Below are 22,018 nucleotides of genomic sequence, written 5' to 3'. Positions count from 1 at the left end.
GAACTGAGGCAACCACCTTGGACTTGGAGATGAAAGCCACGTGTTGAGAATGGCAGAGCTACCCTATGAGTTCTAAACAATAACTTTTTCGGCCACAATTTAAATTGTGGTAACAAAGAGACCCTGAAATACAGTGACCTAAATGAGATGGTTTATTTTTCTTCATTATGAGCTACCCGTTCACATCCTTGCCCCTTCTGGAATTTTAAAATGTTGGCTTCATTTTGTAGATTTCTGGATGCTCAGAGAGGTGCTGAAAGCACGCTCTCTGAGATGCAGGCCTGAGACAGCTCCAACGCTCCTGGTCTTTCCACGGTAGAAGCACTAACTCTTCCAAAGGCTGCCACCTCCCAGCCCACATCGTCCCATGTTCAGCCTCCCTCTTTCCACCTCATTCATCTCCCTGCTCTCAGGGTCCCCTACTCCTGCCTCCTCTGGAGGGAAAATCCTCATGATCTGTCTCACAGATGCAGAAAGAAACCCGCAGTAGACATGGAAATGTGCCCGAGCCTTGCTCTGTACCCCCTCTTGGCCACACAAAGAAGTGAAACTATATCGAAAGAAGCCACAGGTACTTTGAAGGACTGACCCCTCACACAGGCCAGTCTATACCAGCTCAGGCCAGGCCACCCAGGAGCTGCCGGCAGCGCGGGGAGGCTGCACGCGGGCATTAGGAGCCTGGAAGGAAGAGCCGACAGGAGGAATCTCACCCAATGACCGCAGTTCTGGGACTGTGTGCTGGACAGGGCTCTGCCCATGTGACAGGGACATTTCTATGAGGCCATCCATCTCAACATTGTTCGTTTTGTCAGGAGGCGGCAAAGAGCCCCGGTGTCCACCCACAGAGGGTCAGTTATGGAGTTCACATGATGAAATAGGACACAACCTCAAGACAAACGATGAGAAAGGTGTCCCTGTGGACCAACGTCTAAAGGGCTCCAACATACATTGTCATGGGAATAAAGTAGGTCACGAAAGTGTCTCCAGGATGCTACCTTTATGTAATAAAGGGGAAAAGGGAAAAACACGCATATTTGCATATATCTGCATTAAAAAACTCTGAAAAATTACAAAAGAAACTAATGTAACTGGTTACCTGGGGAGGGAGAGAGCAGGGGGTGGGAGGGAGACTTCTTGACATTTATTATTCTTATAGTCTTTCATTTTTGTTTTGTTTTTTAAGATTTTATTGGTGAAGGGGGACACATTTTTGAACCATGTGAAAGTGTTACCTATTCAAAAAATTTTAATTTAACAGAGAAAGATGATGACACATCCCCCTACTCAGAGAGGCCCACTTTCTTGCCTCGGGCCCCCTAGAATGCTCCTCAGGTCACATGGGTATAAAAACCGCCCGTGGAGTCTCAAAGCCTGATTCATTCTGTGCCTTGGAAAGGCTCTGTGCACCGGCTCCAGGCAGCTAATGACAGGGCATCCGTGGCGCCCAGATAGACTGGTCTAGATGATAATTGATGGCCCTTAGGGCACAGCTCCCAAACAGACGCCAGCTCTTCCATTTGCACAAAAGGATGAGCAAAGACCGTCGGGAGCCAGTGCTTCCACTGCTCCAGAAACGTTCGCGCCTCACCCACGCAGAGGCCCGGAGGTGTGGGCCACAGCCCCATGAAGTCTGACCCTTTACCTTAGATTTGAGCAGCAAGTCGTCCTTGGTCACCTCCCCTATAAAGTCAAGGTGGGGGCAAAGGTCCCTGGCGTCCCCCATTCTGGCCTGGGCTCACCTACAGGAAAACACAAGCAGTGCCAGGTTGGCAATGGCTCCCAGGAGGCAGGCAGGCGAGCGGTGAAGGGCATGTGTCTGGTCTCAGTGGGCGGTTCTGGGCTGCGTGAGGAGGGAGCTGCTCAAGTTCTCTGAGCCTCTCTCTCCTCGTCTGGGGCCTAAGGAGGAAGACGACACCACCCCAGTGGGCTGCTCAGAGGGTTCCCAGTGAGTGTGTGTACACCCGGTGAAGCCGGAATAAGCTCTGTGGGTTGTACCAGTGTCAGCCTTGTGGCTGTGATACTGTACTACAGACAGACAGAGGACAGATGGGCAGACCAAAGACGTGCCCCTGGGGGGAACTGGGTGAAGGGTACGTGGCACCTCCCGGTACCTTTTCTGGCAACTTCCTGGGAATTATAATTATTTCTAATGAAAATGTTTAAAAATAAATAACTGAATAAATGCTTCCACCACTCAATATTTTAGTAGAAATCACACCCAGGAATCTGACTGCTGATTCTCTACTTCTAAAGTGTTGCCAAAAAACAGTCCAAACCAAGCAAAGACGTAAGTGGAGTCCAGAGTGGTTTAATGAAAAAGCAGGGGCCATGTGTGCACTGGAGGGGGGTGAACTCCCAGGCCTCCCCCTACAAGACACACCCTGCCCCAAATGGCCAGCCAGGCATTGAATGGCCAAGGCTCCCAGCCAGAACAGGAGTTACTGGTGTGGATTAGATGCCAGGCAACTGGCGAAGTGCTTTCCACGCATTATTTCACTACAAACTGCCCCCGAGATCTTGGCGGCAGCTGTGATTAGCCTCATTTTACAGACTAGGAAAGGGGTTCTTTCTTGTCTCAGGCCTCAGGAGTGCTAGAGCTAAGCTGAAACCCAAGTCCCCGCTCACATTTTAACTTATGGAAAATACGAACAACGCAAAAGTCGACAGAACGGTAGAGTGCATTCCCACATACCCATCCCCTAGCTTCAACAATCAACAATTCATGGCCACCCCTGCTTCACCTCAACCTCCCACTTCCGCTTGTTTTGCAGCGAGTCCCAGGTATGACATCATTTCATCTGTGTAAATTTTTCTAAAAGGACTTGAAAAGAGAAAAGAAAGCATAACCATGATTCCATTATTTCACCTAAAAAGAAAACTCCGTACTTCCTCCTCAGTTGGTACCTACGGGCTCCACCTGAGTGGGGGATGCTGGGAGCCTACCTCTGTGTATAGCGACACCCCCAGGAAACAGCTAACATCTGCATTCTCCGAGGCAGTGGACAGTGGTGGGCCGTGGCAGGCAGGAGTGCGTGCAGACCTCCGGCAGGGAACCTGGGGGAACAAACCAGTGTACTTCATGTAGTTGCGTTGTTTAAAAATCACTCTTAGCACCGACCAGGGGTGCTAGCGAACCCCACACTAGTCATTGCTGGGCGTTACCTTTGTGATCTCTGAGAACGACGACCTTTCAGGTCTGCAGGAGAGGGCCCCCGGGCCTCTTCAACTACTGCTTCCTGTGGCTGCCACAGCCCCTTAAACCTCTAGATAGATGGCTCAACCCCCTCCGCACATGCCACTGGGACCGTCAGATCATCTTTGAATCTCCCAAGGACCCTGTGCTGCACCCCCAAGTGCTGAGCAACCCCAGGCTACAGGCACAACCAGGGTTATCCACATGTGGCCAGTGCCCACCCCCTTCCTCAGAGGGCCACAGTCTCCCAGATGTGGGCAGTTCAAAGAGGGAGAGGCAGTTAGAGGCTAACATTCAAAATGGTCACATGACAATGATAGGGTTAGAAGGTTCTAAATTCCAAGCCTCCTCACTTGAAACCAGATTTTTAGGTTTTTTTTTTATCGTTTGCACAGAGGTCAAGTGCACTGGATTGCTGCTAGTCCCACACTGTTTCGAGTTGCAGTGTGTGTATGGGTTCGGTGTCTTTGGTATGTGCCCCATCTCTCCAGCTACACGGTGGAGCCAGGTTGTGAGCTTGACTCCCAGTGCCACAAACAGTGCCCAGGACAAGGGTGACAGTGACAGGCTCACTCTGGATTCACGCGTACAATCAGACTACTTAGGTTCCTGCAACTTCAGAGAGAAAAAATAAAATAAAATAAAAAGCCCGGTGGCTAACAACCCTCTATGTGCTCTCACTGCTTAACAGATGAAGAAACAGAACTGGAGCCTAAGTAACGAAGAAACTTGGCCAGGGTCAGTCCTTCACTAGCAAATAGTGGGTGGGGTACCTTGCTTTACATCAGGGGTCCGCAAACTTTTTCTATAAAGTACAAGGTAGTAAACATTTTAGGCTTTGTGGGCCACATCAATATTTATCACAGTTTGTTCTTTTTTAAACAACATTTATAATCCATTAAAAATATGTTTTAAAAATATTCTTAGCTCAAAGGCCCCACAAAACTACCTTGGCCTGCTGCCCATTTGCTGACCTCTGTTCTAAATCTCTATGTTGTTGGGCATTGCCAAAAGAAGCCCAGACCACTGGCATTCCACATCCCACTGCATACAAATCACTGCCAGCTTACATTAGGCAAAGGGCAAGAACAGTCAAGAGGATTAACCTGGCTACAGATTTTTTTCTAAGTAAGTAATCAAGGGTGAGCGCAAAGAACTCCAAAGATGTCCACTGTAACACTGTTTATAAAGGGGGGAAACTGGATGTAATCTAAGTGAACAACAGGCAACCAGATAAAGAATGACACAGTCACACACTGCTGCACTATATAGCCATTAAAAATGACGACCACTGAATCTTCCTATCCATTAAATTAAATTAGATCTAAATAAATGGAGAGATATACCATGTTCAAGGATTAGGACACCCCAAATTGTTAAGATGTCCATTCTCCCCAAATCGATCTTTAGAGTCAGTGCAATCTCAATCAGCATCCCAGCAGGTTGTTTTGTAGAAACTGTCAAGCTGATTCTAAAATTTAGATAGAAAAGCAAAAAACCTACAATAGCCAAAACAATTTTGAAAAAGAACAAAGTTGGAAGACTTACACCATATGACTTAAGGCTTTCAACAAAGCTACAGTAATCAAGTTAGTGTGGCATTGGCTCAAACGTAGACACGTGGCTCAAGGAAACAGAACAGAGTCTAGAATTAGACCTGCACATATTGGTCAATTGATTTCCAACAAAAGTACTGATATAATTCAATGGGCAAAACAGTCTTTTCAACAGTGATATCCATATGGCAAAAAAATGAACTTTGACCCTTATCTCGTATTGTACACAAAAATTAATTGGAAATTGATCATAGATTTTATGTAATTGATGGCCAATAGAGGGTTTAAAAGATCTTTCCTTTCTTCTTGTTCTTTTCCAAGGTTCTCGAAGAATTTGGTTGTTCTAAAATACGTGGCTTGTCCAAGTTTGCTTTCTTATCTTGAAACTGATGACATTTTTCCTCTTAATTCTTTGGACTGTGTTTCCAATTTCATTTCCGTTTGCTCATGGCACTGTTGGCGCTCAGCTGCCAAGTCCTTCAGTTTTTGAAGTCCGTCTCAGATACATGCTGTATCTCCACCTCCTTCATCTTGGCCACAGGCTCCCTTTTTCCTTCCTTCGTCCATTTGCACCAGAGGGCTCTTAGTAAGCTGCCCTCTGTTCTTATTATCAACTCTGTTTTAAGTCATGTAATTCCAGAAACATTAAACTGAGCAAAAGAAGTCGGATACAAAAGAGTACAAAAGAGTACACACTATATGATTCTACTTATATGAAATTTTCAAAACATAGTCATACGCCACTTAACAACAGGGTTACATCCTGAGACATGAGACATTAGGCAATTTTGTCATTCTGCGAAGTTCAGAGGGAACTTACACAAACCTAGATGGTGCAGCCCACACCGTCACCGAGGCTGTATGACAGCCTATTGCTCCTAGGCTACGAGGCTGTATGACATGTACAAAACAACACAAGGTTAAATCAAGCACAAGAGAAAATGAGGCAATCAGAGGCACGGTACACACAAGACGTATGAAGTTGCTGGCATAACATGGCACACTGATTTACAGCAAACCTTTTTTTTACAAGTAGAAAGAGTACACTCTAAAATAACGATTAAAAGTACAGTAAATACATAAGCCAGTAACATTGTTGTTTATTATCACTATCAAGTATATTGTACTGTACGGAATGGTATGTGCTGTACTTTTATACGACTGGCAGCCCTTCAGGTTTGCTTACACCAGCATCACAACACGTGAGTAATGCATTGCATTATGACGTCACAATCTTACCACAATCACGACCTCATTAGACGACAGGAATTTTTCAGATCCATTATAATCTTATGGGATCACTGTCATATCTGCTGTCCGTTGACCAACATGATCATCATTGATCAAAATGTCATTATGAAGCACATGACTATAAACAAAAATAATCCATGGTGAGAGAAATTGGAACAGTTGTTGCCTGGGGCAGAGAGGAAGGCTACACCATGAAGGCAAAAAGGAACTTTCTGTGGTGTTGGAATGTTCTAGATCTTAATTGGGGTGAGATTTTACCAGGTCTCTATACTTGTCAAATCTCAGGAAATATATCTTTAAAGCACATGCGTTTCTCATGTAATTTACTGGTGTAAATTACACCTCAATAAAGTTGATTAAAAGACCTTTAAATCACGACAGATCTATAGCAACAGAAAGTAGCTCAACCTTAGCTCCAGGAGATCTGGAGCTAAGAACAGGAGACAGAGAGTCACCATCTGACAAAACTCTTCAAAAGGGAGCATTTTATTGGATATAAATTGTACCTCAGTAAAACTGATTTAAAGCTCTGGGGGAAAAAAACCCACACTTCAAATGACTAAGACCTATATTACCAATACAGATAAATCTCAGAGAATGTTGAGATTTATAATGTAATAAAAAACAAGTTGGAGCACCTCACACTCATTAAGATGGCTACTATCAAAAACAAAACAAACTGGTGATGGAAAGAGAACTGACTCCAGGTGGTGAACACACAAATGTGACATACAGATGATGCAATATGGAATTGTACACCTGAAGTCTGTGTTACTTTACTAACAATTGTCACCCCAATAAACTTTAATTTAAAAAAACAAAAACAAAAACAAAAACCAGAAAATAACAAATGTTGGCAAAAAAATGGAGAAATTGGAACCCTGTGCACTGTTGGTGGGAACGTAACATGGTGCAGCTGCTGTGCAGAACAATCTGGAGGCTCCTCAAAAATTAAACAGAATTTCCATACAATCCAGCAATCCCACTGCTGGGTACACCCCCCCAAAGAACTGAAGGCAGAGACTTGAACAGGTATTTGCACCCCCACGTTCACAGCGGCATTATTCATAGTAGCCCAAGGGGGAAGCAACCCAAGGATCCATTGAAAGATGAATGAACAAAATGTGGTTTATCCACACGATGGAACAGTAATATTCAGCCTTAAAAAGGAACAAAGCAGGGTTACAGGCTACAACACGGATGAATACTGAAATCATTATGCAAAGTGAAAGAAGCCAGACACAGGACAAAATCTTCTATGACTCCATGTATCTGAGGTCCCTAGAGAAGTTATATGCTTACAGAAAGTAGCCTGGTGGTTGCCAGGGGGAGGGGAAAGGGGGAGTTACTGTTTAGTGGGTACAATGTTTCAGTTTGGGAAAAGTTCTGGAGCTGGATGGTGGTGATGGTAGGGCAAAAATGCTAATGTACTTAATTCCATTGAACTGTACCCTTAAAAATGAAGATGGGGCGGCTGGATGGCTCAGATGGTTAGAGCACGTGCTCTGAACAACAGGGTTGCCGGTTCGATTCCCATATGGGCCAGTAAACTGTGCCCTCCACAACTAGATTGAAGACAACGAGCTGCCGCTGAGCTTCTCTGGAGGGGCAGCCTGATGGCTCAGTTGGTTAGAGCATGAGCTCTCAACAAGGCTGCCGGTTCAATTCCCACATGGGATGGTGGGCTGCGCCCCTTACAGCTAAGATTGAAAATGGCCACTGCACTTGGAGCTGAGCTGCGCCCTCCACAACTAGACTGAAGGACAATGACTTGGAGCTGATGGGCCCTGGAGAAACACTGTTCCCCAATATTCCCCAATAATATTTTTTTAAAAAGTTATTGTGGTTTAAAAGGTTAAAAATAATAATAATAAATGACGATAGAAAATTTTGTTATATGTAATTTACCAAAATTTGAAAAATAATTTTTCATTAAAATTTTTTACAAAGTTGCAGGATACATTTAGTAGGACACCATTAGAAAGACCTGAAAAAGCTGGGGGTGGGGAGAAGATTATGAAGTGAAATACTCAAGATACATCAGGAAAGATACTGGTCCCATTAGGCGCCCTGCGATGCTGCTCGCTATACTCTGTCCCTCACTCATCCTTTAGGTCTCAGCTTCACTGTCCCCTGACCAGGGAAGGCATGTGCTGGCTGGCTACCCTATCCGTCGAATCTCTCTTTCAAGGAGGGCCCTCTGTCCATCCTGGCCTGTACCTGGCAGACTCTGTAATCATTTGCTCATTTATCCATTTTTTGTTGTCAAATGCCTGTCTCCACTCAAGAACATAAGCACCCTGAGAGCAGGGATCTGTATCCCAAATACCTAAAACCACACCCGGAGCACAGTAACTTCCCAGTAAATGGTTTGCTGAATGGATCAACAGTGCAAAAAGCTATAAAACACTATTACAGGAAAATTCCATTGTGCTAAATAATTTTGTTTTGTGCCTACAAAAAGGATCATCTCTGGGAGGTGAAATCAAGTGATTTTTATTTCCTCCTCTTTTGCTGGTCTGCATTTTCCACAATGAATTTGTGTTGCTTGTGTAATGCTATATCTCACTTAGTAAGTTACTTTTCATTCTTTTTGAAGTTTTGAAAAGATGAAGAGATGTGTCTGGCTTCTTTGGTATGTGGTTTCCTCCTGACACTGTCCTTGCTTTTCCTCAGACCCCAGAGGGCACTCTGGGGGGCCAGAAGCTCCATTCCTGGAACTCTCCAGGCCCACAGAGTGTGAACAGGACACGCAAGGTCCATTTCAGAGAAAGGGCAGTGGGACCGGAGTGGTCCCAGAAGCCCCGACAAAGGAAGTGCCTAAGTGGGTGACTCATTGTATGGAAAACTTGCTCTTAAGGCCTTTGTTTTAGCCTCATTAACTTCCATGTTGGATTAAAAGTGTTCATCTTCTCCTACCTGGTCTGAAAATAGAAAAAGGTATTTGTTTGGTCTTAATAAAATTAATATACACCTTTGTAGAGGCTGGAAAACAGAGACAAACATAATATGATGTACAAATTACCTGTAATCCCATTATACAGAAAAAAATTACGGTTACTATTGTGGTAAATCTTGTCCTTATAGATAAGTATATAACTTTAAAAAACTAAGCTACAATGTAACACATACAGTTTGTATACAGGTTTTTTGGTTTATATTACATCACTAAGCTTCTTTTCAACAACTCCATTTCTAAGGGCTGAATTATACCACGTCCCATGTAAGCTATATATACCTACGGTGGACATGTGGGGTATTTGTGGTGTGTGTGTGTATTTTGTCATAAATAAGGCACTGAGCAATATTTTGGAATATAAATCTCTGACTACATCTTTGACCAAAAGAAAACTTACTGGGTCAAAATGGATGCTTAGAAAGTTCCAGATATGTATGAACAAACTTCCCACCGGAAAAATTATATAAATTTATCTGCCTACCCACAACAATGCAAAAGCGTGCCCAACATAGAAAGTGTAAGGTTTACTAACTTTTTTTTAAAGTTAATGGTTAAAAATCAGTTTGTTTACGTGAAGAGAAAGGTTGAGTGGTAGGACCAAAAACTGTGGGTGCCTTAATATTCCACACACAGGACCTGACACATGAGTGCATGCATCTGCAAAAATTGTACCTTATCTCAGCTGTCCAAAAGTTTTCATTTTGCTTTATCTTGCTACGCAACCAACACGGAGTGAGCACCTCCTCGGGGGGATGATTGGGGGTGACCGAAAACAAGCCAGGCATGGATCCTGCCCTCATAGGGCACAGAGGGCCATATTTCAACACCAGGGAACCTACATACAGCCACTGGTGATGTTATAATTACTGATGGTAGCCACCTTTTTTTGTGCTCTTATCACATATCAATGTGTCACACAGATCAATCCTGGAGTTGACTACAATTATAGAAGGAAGCAATAAAGATAGCTAGCCCTGCGTTCAGCAACTTGCTCTTGTCATTTGCAAGCTGGGTGTCTTTAGATACATCACTTAATCCTCAGTTTCCTCATCCATCAAATGGGGACAAAGACAGCAAGACACAGGAAGGATTTACCATGATGACTTCTGATCACGTGAACATTCAGGGTGGCTCTGCACAGCAAGAAAGCTCAAAAAGTGTTGAGTACTGTAATGTGTGTAATGTGTGTTACTGGCCATGTCTCATAGGTCAGGAAACTGAGGCTGGTAGGAATGTAAGAGGCAGGCCGCAGGCCACCCTCATCCCTGAGTTTTTCCCTCAGGGCGCTGGTGCCCAGGACTGCCAGGCTGACCAGTCAAGAAATGGACAATGTCACCCAAGTGTGACACACAACAGGCGACTAATGCGTGGTAGTTCTGAGTCACAGTGCTACTTTCTGAGATCCCAGCTCACCTCCTGGTACTTCTGACATCATGTAAAATCAGGAAGTGACCCCAGAAAACGAAGCAAATCCTCACACAGCTTTCCTGTCCTGAGGCAGCCAGCACCTCTGCTTCCAGCAACTTGATTCTCTTTCTCAGTACAAGCTGAGAAGCCGTTTCAGATAAAAGGCACTCAAGAGCTATGACAAACTTGGATCCTGGATCAACGGGAAACAGGGGTATTAGTGGGACCGCAGACAAATCTGAATACGGACTAGATATTAGATAGTATTTGTTAGGGGCTGAATTGTGTCCCCTCCCCCAAATGTATATGTGACGACATCCTTACCCCCCAATACCTCAGCATGTAATCTTATCTGGAGATAAGGTCTTTAAAGAATTAAGTTCAAATGAGTCTTTAGGGTGGACCTTCATGCAGTCTGACTGATATCCTTATACTAAGAGGAGTAAAGTTAGACACACAGGAGGCATGAGGGTGCACAGAGGAAAGACCACGTGAGGACACAGCAAGAAGGCAGCTGACTACAAGGCCAGGAGAGGGGCCTCAGAAGAAACCAAATCTGTTCACACTGTGACCTTGGACTTCCAGCCTCCAGAACTTTGGGAAAATAAATTTTTGATGTTTAAGCCACCCAGTCTGTGGGACTTTGTTATGACCGCTACAGCAGACGAACACAGTATTGTATCAACATTAAACTTTCTGAAGATGGAAATTGTTTTCTGGTTGTGTATTATAATATCCTTGTTCTTGGATTAGTCCCCCTGAAATATTTAGGGGAAAAGGGTCATGATATCTGCAACTTACTTTTAAATGGATCAGCAATAATGATGATGATTCTGAGCATATAAATATAGGAAGAGTAAACAAGGCAAAAATAATAATTGGTGAATCGTATGAATGGGATTTCATTTTTTTGTTTTCTTATTTTCTCCCCCTTCTTCCACCTCCCCCACCCCACACACACTCCGGTTCAAGCCGTTGTTTCTCAGTCTAGTTGTGTAGGACACAGCTCCCTGGCCCATGCTGGTATTAGGAGCCTTGCACTCCCCCGGCTGAGGCAGTCGGTCACCAGTCACCTCTCACTATCTGCTGGCCACCAGCCACTCATGCTGGCCGCCGGCCACTCATGGTAGCCCATGGCAGCCCATAGCAGCCCACAGCAGCCGACAACCACCTCTGGCTGCTCACAGCAGCCCAGCTCCAGGGAGAGCCGTTGTTCACAATCTTAGCTGTAGAGGGCGCAGCTCACTGGCCCATGTGGGAATCGAACCATCCACTGCAGCTTAGAAGCAGGGTGCTCCAACCACCTGAGCCACCAGGCTGGCCCCCTTGTTTTGTTTTAAATAGAAACTTTTTAAAGATTCCCTTCCTCTTGTTTCAGGTGGAAGCAGGGAGGGGGGTCTTTTGGAAAAGGTAACCCTAACTCAACAACAGAGCTCCAGGATCCAGAGCGTACTCTGAGCCAGGCACGATGCCCAGTGGTTCACCTAACTCAGGTAAGGACCACTGTTTCTTTTCTTAGAGAGGAAGGATGGAGGCTCCGAGATGGGAAGCCACACACAAAGGGACACAGCTAGAAGTAAGCCAGGAGTATCTGCATTCTATATAGCCCTTCCCAACCTTCCCTCTGTGCAAATAAATGGAGTGCACATAGTAGGCGTTTCATAAGGCTGAAAGGGGAAGAAACCTACACTACTCAGAGAACTGGATGCTGGGAATAGCACCTCTTGAGAGCAGCTGGATGACTGTGCTGTTGGGAGTCTGAGAGGTGCCCGCCCCACAGCTGGTGCCCAAATCGCCAGCCAAAGTAGTTAGGCTTCCTCCACACCCACCCCAGAGCACTTCTCCCTCCTGACCCACCAGACCCGCCTCCTCTCTTGGGGATGAACAAGCAGGAGGAAAGGAGGCAGGATGGTAGGTCTGGCAAAGAGCCCGTGCATTCAAGGACCGGATGAGGCTTCCAAGATGCTTCATCCGGAATAAGGACAGGCACTTTTCCCTCCCTGGGGCTTTCACTGAGTGAGGAGGAAAGTGCCTCCCAAGGGATGCGGGCAGGCAGGCAGCATATCCAGGCCTGGCACGAGCTGCTGAGACCAGGCCTCAGGTGCCCATTACTCATCATTTTCCTGGAGGTTCTGGCTCCATCCTCCTTCCAGCCAGGAGCCAATTTCCTCTGGACAGGAAAAGTGACACCGCCACATCCCCCATTAACATAAGGACACCCACCTGCCCTGATCCTCACCCCATGAGCCCTGCCACACCCCACACACCCACGCCCACACCCCTCTGCCCCTCAGAACATGTACCCTTTCCCTCCCTCCTGCCCTCTTCTCTCCAGTAGACTTCCGCGCAGCTCCATTTTCCCTAAATCCCAAATACATTCCTTCCTTTAACCCAATCTTAATTCACTGAGGGTCCACCATCCTTCTGATTCTCAAAGGAGAACCCTCAGGCTCCTCCTGCCATGGCAAGTCCTGCTTCCCACACATCTCCAGTTCTCCTCATTTGCCTCCCCCACCTTGCCTCCACCCGAATGGCCCCTGCCTCCTGGAACTGATATTAAGAGAACTCACTAAATCCTCATAACCACCCTGGGGGATGGCCACGTGAGGAGCTAAACCCATCTCCACCTCCACCACTAAGAGAGGAAAGACTGAGGCTCAGAGAGGTGGAGTCACTGGCGGGAGGTCACACAGCAGCTGCTGAGCCGCTTTTGACCAAAGCCAAAAGGTTCCAGGAAGTCCTGAGTCTACTATCTGTCTCAGTCCAAGGGAGAGAACAACAACCTCCGAGGAGACTGTTCCAGAGAAAAGTAAGGCATTCCATAAATGCTGCCCAGCTTCCGAATGGTCTTCCCAAAGAGGGAACCCCGAACAGTCTCCACCAGCACCTCCCCTCAGCCAGAGAGCTGTAATAACAGCAGCTGCCGCAAACATCTGCCGGACTCTTACTGTGCCAGGCACTGCAAAACGTGCGGCAGAGGCCGGCCTGTGACTGATCCCTGCTCCCCCTTCCAGCTGTGTAACTTGAGGCATGGATTGCCGCTCTGCAGCCCGGGATCCTCATTTGCAAAGTGAAAAATAACTGAATCTACTTCAGAGGGTTGTTGGGAGCGTTCAATGAGAAAATGCTTAGCCCAGTACCTGCCACACAGTAAGTGCTTAATGACAGCTAGTTCTTTGTCAAAGCAAAGGACCAGCCGAGAAGAGAAAAGCAAAGCCACTGTTTATGCCTCTGGTTATTTCCTAAGCGTTTGCTGATGCCCTGTTTTCAAATAAACTGAACCCTCACAGCATCCCGGGGGCAGAAGGGGCCCAGGGGAGGGCGATCGTCTGCGTGACAAAGGACGACAGCAAGGCCCCCGGGGGTGCGGAGAGGCCCCCGGGGAGGGGCCCTACGTCCTCACACCCCTCCCGAGTGGGGTCACAAGATCGGACGCGCCTCTCCTCGGGGGGAAGCGGCTGGAGGTCATTATTAGCCGGGCGGTCGGCGCTGGGGCTTTAATTCGCCGCCGCTAATAAGTGGGCATCTTTTCGTCCCTAAAGAGAAAAAGGCACGTCAGGGCCCAGACCCCGGGGAGAGAAATGTCAGCGCCCCGCACGCCACACGCGTGCTGTCAGCGCGGGATCAGGCCCTGGCAGCAATAAAGGACATGGCGGCCCCTGTCCCGGAGGAGCAGCGAGGCCCCGGGAGCTCGAAGGAGGGCGACGGGACCGCAAGGGACCCCCCGGGCGCCGGACGGAGGAGGGGGAGGGGCGACAGCGTCCGGGGGGTCCCGGGCTCCGCTCACCTCGCCGCGGCGTCCAGCGCACTTGGCAGGGCCAGGCCCCCGCCGGCCGGGAACAGGGATTGGGGCGCCCCTGCCCCGAGAGGCCAGGCCCCCCGAAGCGGCCCGCCGCAGCCGGGAACTCACCTGCCCCGGCCACCTCGCCGCCTCAGCCTGTCAGTCAAACGCGCCCTCCGCTGCGCCGCGCGGGGTCCTGGGGCCGGGTCGGCCGTGCCCCGCCTTCTCCTCCTTGGCGTCCCAATCGGAAGAGGCCGACACCACCGACGGGGGCGTGGCCAGGTGGGCGGGGCCAGGCGGGGCGGGCCCAGGTAGGGCTTGGGGCGGGGCCAGGCGGAGCCGGCGCTCTGACCGCACTGCTGCGCGCCGGAAGCAGACTAGGCCTTCGCGCAGCGGCGCAGCGGCTGGACCGCGGGGCTGGCGCGATCATGCCGGTGACCGGGAAGACTTTCCGCCGGCGCCGGGCCGACTCGGAGTCGGAGGAAGATGAGCAGGACTCAGAGGAGGTTCGGTGCGTTTGGGGCGGGGTTTCCACGGGGCAGGAAAAGAGAGGCCGACTTGGGGACCCATCACCGGCCAGGAGCCTCGTTGACCGTGTTTGCTGTGAGCCGAGATTGGGGTCGCGGGTGAAGAAGTTGAGGGTCCTAGTGATGTGGTCGCCGCCCCCAAGGCCGCGCCGTTGGGAGAGTTGTCTCCGGGATGGGCGGCGGATCTGATGGGTCTTGGCGCAGGTTCGCCTTGCGTCCCGCTGTGCCCGCGGCTCAGCAGCGGGTTGGGGCACGGGTCGAAGCTGCTTTTTGACTCTTGAGTTGTGCGAGGGTCTCTCAGTCTGCATATTGCTTTTTTTTCAGATTAAAACTGGAGGAGACTCGAGAGGTGCAGAACTTGAGGAAGCGGCCCAACGGGGTGAGGTGGGTGGAGGAACCGCGGGGGAACCTGGAGGAGCAGGGGATGACAGACACGCCCCTGCCCGGGTCGCTGTCACACGTACCTCCTCAGACATAGGCCCTTTTCTTGACACACTGCACACCTTCCACTGCCCTGAAAGGGGTCTAGCATTCTTTGAAAATATTTAACCAGGAGATGCCCTGAACGGTGTGGTCTTAAGGTTTGTTCTGAAGGTGCAGAAATAGGTCAGTAAGTAGCACCTATTAATATAATTCTCCCATCCAGAGGTAACCAGTGTTATCGTTTAATGTTATTTCCAACCTGTATTCTTTCTCTGGTTTGTAAAGGGTAGTGGGTACTTCTATGCTATTGTCAACTCTACAACATTGCGGACATTCACTCACATGGTGGATTATTTTCCCAAAAACCTTTTTTAACAGCAACATAGCATTCCACCAAATGCATGTCCCATAATTTAGCTAATTCCCTACTTGAGGACCTGTAGGTTGTTCTGTAAACTTTCATCAAATAAGGCTGCAATACCTATCTTCCGGCATTTGTCTTTAGCTTTATTTTCCCTGAAGGCAAAATCTTAGAACTGATGTTTCCAAGCCAAGATAACGCCAAATGGCTTTATAGAAAAGTGTACCCCTTCGCCCAGCCCCCCAGCATCTAAAGTGCTTGTTGAGCCCTGTTGCATTCTTGTAGGCTTTCCCGGCTGGCTTTGGTGCCCATCCCTCAGGTCTCACCCTTGCACTAATGTTGCAACCTACAGACTTTCTAAACGTTTTTCCACATCTCTAAACCATGCCATTCCTCTCTCCCACCCTCCCTCGCTTTTTGGTTTTGCTCAGTGCTGTGGCCCTGCTGGTGGGAGAGAAGGTACAAGAAGAGACCACGCTAGTGGTAAGTTGTGGGGTCCTCCGTGAGCAGTGGGAAGATGTGGATGCTCTTCAATGAGTGATGGTGTTTTCTTTAAAAAAAGAAAAAATCCACTGCCAAGTATTAGGCTGGTGCAAAAGTAATTGTGGTGTAAAAGGTTAAAAATAATTGGAAAAACCACAATTACTTTTTCAGCAACCTAATATATAGATGTTTCCTCTTAGCTGTGTTTGTGTTCTGCAGGATGATCCGTTTCAGATGAAGACAGGTGGTATGGTGGACATGAAGAAACTGAAGGAAAGGGGCAAAGATAAGTAAGTGCAGAACACACTGACATAAAGATTCACCTGTACCCCTGCTGGGGTCTATGTGCCCCAGAGAGTGGGGGCCTGCAGTAGTAGCTTCAGTGGGACATCTTCAGGTATCCTTTGTGCTTTGTACAGGGTTTGAAAACAAAAGAACACAAAAACTCTTTAAAAGTTAGCATAGAGAGATGTGGGTACACTCCTTTTGTAAAGGTGCATTGTTTTTTGTCTTTCAAATCCATGTGGATGTTTCATTTTTCTTTTTTAAGGAAACATAAAAGCACAATTATAAAAATAGCACATTCAAACAATACACGAGTAAAAAATAAAATATCTATTCATTCCCCAGAGGAATCTCCAGAGGCCAGCAGTTCACTTCCGTATATTGATTTTATTTACGTATCCTATATATTTTTTCCCACTATAAACAGGATGATAAAACAAATGTATATTTGTCTTATTGCTATAACATAAAACTCAGCCTGAGTTGTGACTTGAAGGCCCCGCTTCACTCTCTTCTCCTTTTAGGATCAGTGAAGAGGAAGACCTCCACCTGGGGACGTCATTTTCTGCAGAAACCAACCGAAGGGACGAGGACGCCGACATGTAGGTGTCAGTCTGTTTGACTGTGAACAATTGAGGGTGGGATCCAACCAGATACAGTCCAAGATATTTAGTCACAGATGACATTTCTAGAATTATCCAAAGACATCAAAGTTGGCCCTTCTTGCCCCTATATCTGAGGCTGGAAAACTTTGAAAAAACGCCTAAAAGTTCTTCAAAAGTGGTTCTTGAGATTTTAGATTCCTTGACTAGTAATATTTCCCTAAAACATTGCACAGATAAACATCAGACTACCCACTTTTTATTTTGCCAACAAGGCTGTTAAACAACTACCACCTACCCTGTTTCCCCAAAAATAAAACTTAGCCAGACAGTCAGCTCTAATGCCTCTTTTGGAGCAAAAATTAATATAAGACCGGGTCTTATATAATAAGACATAATAAGATGTAAGGTCTTATAAGATATGAGATATAATAAGATATAAGGTCTTATAAGATATAAGATGTAATAAGATATAATAAGATATAAGGTCTTATTATATAAGACCCGGTCTTATTTTACTATAAGACGGGGTCTTATATTAATTTTTGCTCCAAAAGACGCGTTAGAGCTGATTGTCTGGCTAGGTCTTATTTTCGGGGAAATACGGTACAATTATTTTCTGTCTTCGAAGAACCTTACGTTTAATAATGCCAGTAGAGTGTAGGACATAATCTCTCAGTTGGTGCTTTTAAGTTGTAAATTTTAGCTTCATGAAAAAACTCGTTACTTTTGTTTTTGTTACCTCTCCATGGGCTGATGAAAATTTCATGGACTATCACTGCTCCATGGGCCAATGTTGGGGACCACTAATTTAAAAGACACCCGTTGTGAGCACTCTGCCCCTCCCTGAGACCTGTGGGTTTCTTGTTTCAGGATGAAGTACATTGAGACAGAGCTGAAGAAGAGGAAAGGGATCGTGGAACACGAGGAACAGAAAGTGAAGCCGAAGAATGCAGAGGACTGTCTTTACGAACTTCCAGAAAACATCCGCGTTTCCTCAGCAAAAAAGACTGAGGAGATGCTTTCCAACCAGATGCTGAGCGGCATCCCTGAGGTGGACCTGGGCATCGAGTATGTTTCAAACCCATGATCTACCTCTCCCCTGCCCCTAGGCTGGAACTGGAAAGCTCTCTGCTTTCCAGTTCAAAGTTGAGGGGACTGTTTCTTACCTCTTTCCTTGGAAACCTACACAAACTGTATTCTCTCTAGTGGGCTGAGATGGTGGTCCCAGGAATTTCTCTGAAGAGTTGGTCAGAGTCGTAAAAGAGACTTAGGGACCCTGACTGCTGAAAGCAACAGTGTTTATTTTTATTTAGCCTTTGTTCACAGCTCTTCAGCTGTTTAGTCAGGCCCTTGTATTCTTCTGTTTTATTCTAGAGGAGCAATGTTAAAGACTTAGCCACCCCGTGATCTTCCTCTCATTTTTACTACAGAACATCTGCTCTGAAAGGAATGCTTGTGGAGGAGATACAGTGGTCAGAAACATCTTTGGGTGTAGTAGAAAGTTGGGAGACTTCTGGGTTCTTGTCTATTTTCTGGCCTTTCTAGCTTCGAGCCTTAGGCCATTCACTTTACTTCTTGGAGGCTCACTTTCCTCTTGATCAGAAGAGGATAACTCCCCATCTCTCCGATAGTTGTGAGAGCTCCCTGAGAATGTGGCCATGAGGCTCCAAGAAAGACGGTTTCCTCCTGCAGTGGTGGGCTGCCAGTCTCACCGTGCATTTCCTTCTGAGGACCAGAGGTGTGGTGATCTAATGTGTGGCATGGCTCCTTCCTTCCCATAGTGCTAAAATAAAAAATATCATTTCCACGGAGGATGCCAAGGCCCGTCTCCTGGCAGAGCAACAGAACAAGAAGAAGGACAGTGAGACATCTTTTGTGCCCACCAACATGGCGGTGAATTACGTGCAGCACAACCGATGTAAGTTCCTCTGGGGAAGCAGCCCCGCTCCTGCGCCCATTGGTTTGAGGTCCCCTGCTTCCCATGTTTTTTGTCTGACGTGTCCGCTGGTCTCTTTTGGTCCAGTTTATCACGAGGAGCTCAATGCCCCCATTCGGAGAAACAAAGAAGAGCCCAAAGCCCGACCCTTGAGAGTGGGTGACACAGAGAAGCCGGAACCCGAACGTGAGTACAGCAGAGGCCTCGGCTCCCTGGAGCAGTCATATGGCTCAGGGCCCATGGAGGGGGTGGAACTTGGTAGGGGTGGAGCTGGGGCTTTGGGGCCAGAGCAGGTCGGTTTCAGTCCATGCTCTAGACTATGGTCACGTGCCTTCCCCTTTCCAACCTCAATTTCCTCATCTATAAAATGGGGAGAGTAATAAAACCTACCACTTGGGGTTGCTCTGAGGACTCACTGGGCTGTCAAATATAAAAGAGACCCCCAAAATTAGAAAATTTTCAATAAACAAAAATATAAGTTATTTATAATTTCACCACCCAAAGATGACCACTGTTAACATTTTTATGTATAACCTTTCAGACTTTTTCAATACTCACTCATCTAGGAAACATTGTATATACACTTACTGGGGCCTCATAGCGTTTTACTCACTAGTGCACCGGTCATGTCTGTCCATGACAGTAAATACCTATTTTCCTTTTCACTGGCCATGTCGCGTTCCATTGTGTAGACAGATCCACTGTAGTCTAACCGTTTACCTCTGGTTGGACACTTAGGTTGTTTCTCACTTTTCCTTTGTTAAACAGTATTTCAGTGGTCATTCTTGATTACATCATGTCCTTAGGCTACATTCTAATAAGTCGCCAAATGATAGCTGATAGTCTAGAAGTGTGATGCTCATTTGTTTTCTCAGCATCCGACCGTGCCCCTTCCCACAAGCTTACCGGCACCAGGAGGTCTCATCTTTTTTATCAACAGTGGGATGATTCGAAAGAAATGCAAAATTTGCTGACGCTGTTACTCTGTTTCTTCCTTCCTCCTTGAGAAATTATTTTCTGTAACATCTTGGTTTTGTAGTCTTTGATTCCCAAAGACCTACATGTTATTCACATGTGGGGAGCAAGGACTTTGGAGTCACCCGACTTGGGTTCAACTCTCAGCCTCTTTTCACTTTCTGAGTGATCTTGAACAAGTCACCTAACCTCTGAGCACAAAGGGTAACATGCCCCTGCTACGATTGTTGTGAGGGTTAAAGGAAGTCATGTCTGAAAGGATTTAGCACCATGCCTGGTACATAGTCACACTCTCAGTGAAGCGTAGCTACTACCGTTCACCAGTCTAATGCTGACGTCAGCGTATTTTGGTTGGCCCTTCACCACATTCACTCAGTAACAAGTATTTACTGAGGCCCTGTTATGTTTCTGTTATTAGGGTAGGCACTGGGGCTCCTATGGGGAATAAGACAGACATGGTCCTTGCCTTTGTGGAGCTAAAGCCAATCGGCGACTTCCAGCATGGCAAACAGCTTTTCCTCTCTGCCATCACAGGGTCCCCTCCTAACCGCAAGCGCCCCGCTAATGAGAAGGCCACTGATGACTATCACTACGAGAAGTTCAAGAAGATGAACAGACGGTACTGAGGGTAGCTGAACCGGAGACGTGCAGAATGGGGTGTAAATAAATAGCACCGCTTCCCTCCCCCGTTCCCCGCCCCCCATGATAAAAGCCTTCCTGGACACAAACCTGATCATTCGCTAGCGGACAGTTCCGAGAACAGATTCTATTAGTCCAGCTGCTGACTTGCTGGATTTGTTTTTGAAACAAAAGAATGTGTATTTTTCCTATTTGGGGGCAAACTGTTCTTGTGAGCATTATTAAATCTTGTTTGTAAATATGTTGACTTCCTCTCAATATTTGCCCTGGGTCAGGAGGAAACAGCGGTGTGTTCCGGGTGAGATACAGTACCGTTTAAATTGTGCTTCTATTGTACATATAATCATGCCTTCCGCTTTCAAATCTCTGGAATAGGGTTTAGAAATGCCTCCTTCGCTCTTTACGGTGAAAAATCTAGGATAGAGTCAAAGGGACACTGGTATTTTCTGACTTTTACAAAGTTACCTGTTTCTTTTCAGTAAGAAAGAAAACAGTTTTTATCACCTGCAGCACTTAAGAATTAAATGTAAAATGAATCCAACCTTTTTGTTTGTATTGTGTCTCCTTACACCAGCACTAGGTGATGTGTTCAGCGTATGGGGGTGGGGCAGCTCCAATGCAAAACTGAGTTACTGAGAGATTTTCTCATGTAGTTCAAGACATAGATAGGCTCCAACCTGTTAGCTGTCAAGTATGATGCCATAGGTGCTGTCATTTTTCTGTGGAATTTAAATAGCTCAGGATGAGGAAAGAGCGTGTCGGTTGATTGTGGGCTGATTTAGAGTAGGCGTTGTGGTCAGAGAAGTTTGGTTTGGAGTCAGATCTGAGCCCTGCTCACAGCTTATTATTGTATCCTTGGACAAATCCCTTTCCCTCTGAGCCCCATCTGTAAAATGGAGATCGTTTTTTTTCTTTTTCTTTCCCTCCCCTAGAATGCAAGGTGAAGGGAGGAATTATGTGTTCCTCATTGTTTTCTTGAATCCCCAGGGTCTAGTCCATAACGCGACACATAGGCTTCAAAACTATGAATGGGTGCAAATAACTTGACAGTGGAGAAACCTGACAAACACGATCTTAGCCGGGTGATGAATTTCAACATCAGTGGTCGTAAATCATGTTGACAGTCTATACCCTTGATACAATGTTACAAAAATAGCAGTTTACTTTGTATATTCTTCTCCAAAACTCATAACCCCAGTCTAACTGTGAGGTAAACATCAGATTCCAGTAGTGTCGCGTCTGCAGAGCGTTTGACCAGCACGTCCCCACACTGCCAAGGTCATCAACACGCGGAAAGTGTGAGAACCAGTCACAGCCAGGAGGAGTGTAAAGAGACATGACAACTAAACATAACGTGGTGTCTTGGATGGGATCCTGGATCAGGAGTGGGACATTAGGTAAAACTAAGGAAGTCTGAACACACTTTGGTTGTATATCAATATATCGGTTCATCAATATAGGTTTATATGTAACATACAAATGTAAGATGTTAGAGGGAAACTATGTACCATGTGGGGGGGGCGGTGAATATGAGACCTCTCTGGACTGTCTTTATTTTTCTGTAAATCTAAAACTTAAATTTTATTTTTAAAAAAACACACTTCAGTGGCCCCAGCGGCGTCCGCGCCCGCCTCCCG

The 22,018-nt window shown here is 46.6% G+C and overlaps 2 protein-coding genes across 15 annotated transcripts in view; one reads left to right on the top strand and one right to left on the bottom strand.

Moving 5' to 3' along the window:
• The window catches only part of USP20 (ubiquitin specific peptidase 20), a 38,398-nt gene extending 24,009 nt beyond the window's left edge, over positions 1-14,389 (bottom strand). For 7 of the 13 annotated variants that reach the window (XM_081066290.1, XM_081066289.1, XM_081066287.1 and 4 more), the window contains exons 1-3: positions 14,277-14,388; positions 2,944-3,054; positions 1,643-1,739 (exon numbers count right to left, since the gene is read on the bottom strand). In XM_081066290.1, the coding sequence (XP_080922416.1) occupies positions 1,643-1,723 (81 nt within the window). In that variant the 5' untranslated portion in view covers positions 1,724-1,739; positions 2,944-3,054; positions 14,277-14,388. Of the gene's footprint in view, positions 1-1,642; positions 1,740-2,866; positions 3,055-14,153 lie in introns of all 13 variants that reach the window. The other 6 variants (XM_081066291.1, XM_081066292.1, XM_081066296.1 and 3 more) reach the window with 3 other exon arrangements.
• Positions 14,390-14,455: 66 nt separating this feature from the next.
• Positions 14,456-20,620, top strand: LOC308504868 (splicing factor C9orf78). Of its 2 annotated transcripts, none has more exons than XM_081066301.1 (9): positions 14,456-14,658; positions 14,999-15,058; positions 15,890-15,941; positions 16,161-16,231; positions 16,751-16,828; positions 17,702-17,899; positions 18,613-18,749; positions 18,855-18,953; positions 20,277-20,620. In XM_081066301.1, exons 1-9 carry the CDS (start codon positions 14,576-14,578, stop codon positions 20,366-20,368), a joined length of 870 nt encoding a protein of 289 aa, XP_080922427.1. In that variant the 5' UTR covers positions 14,456-14,575; the 3' UTR covers positions 20,369-20,620. The 2 variants fall into 2 exon arrangements, with proteins under 2 accessions (XP_080922427.1, XP_080922426.1); XM_081066300.1 differs by having other exon boundaries at positions 14,511-14,653.
• Positions 20,621-22,018: the final 1,398 nt, after the last annotated feature.

The sequence above is a fragment of the Rhinolophus hipposideros genome (assembly GCF_964194185.1).
Source record: "Rhinolophus hipposideros genome assembly, chromosome: 11".
Lineage (NCBI taxonomy): Eukaryota > Metazoa > Chordata > Mammalia > Chiroptera > Rhinolophidae > Rhinolophus > Rhinolophus hipposideros.
This window is presented reverse-complemented; position numbering and strand designations above follow the sequence as displayed.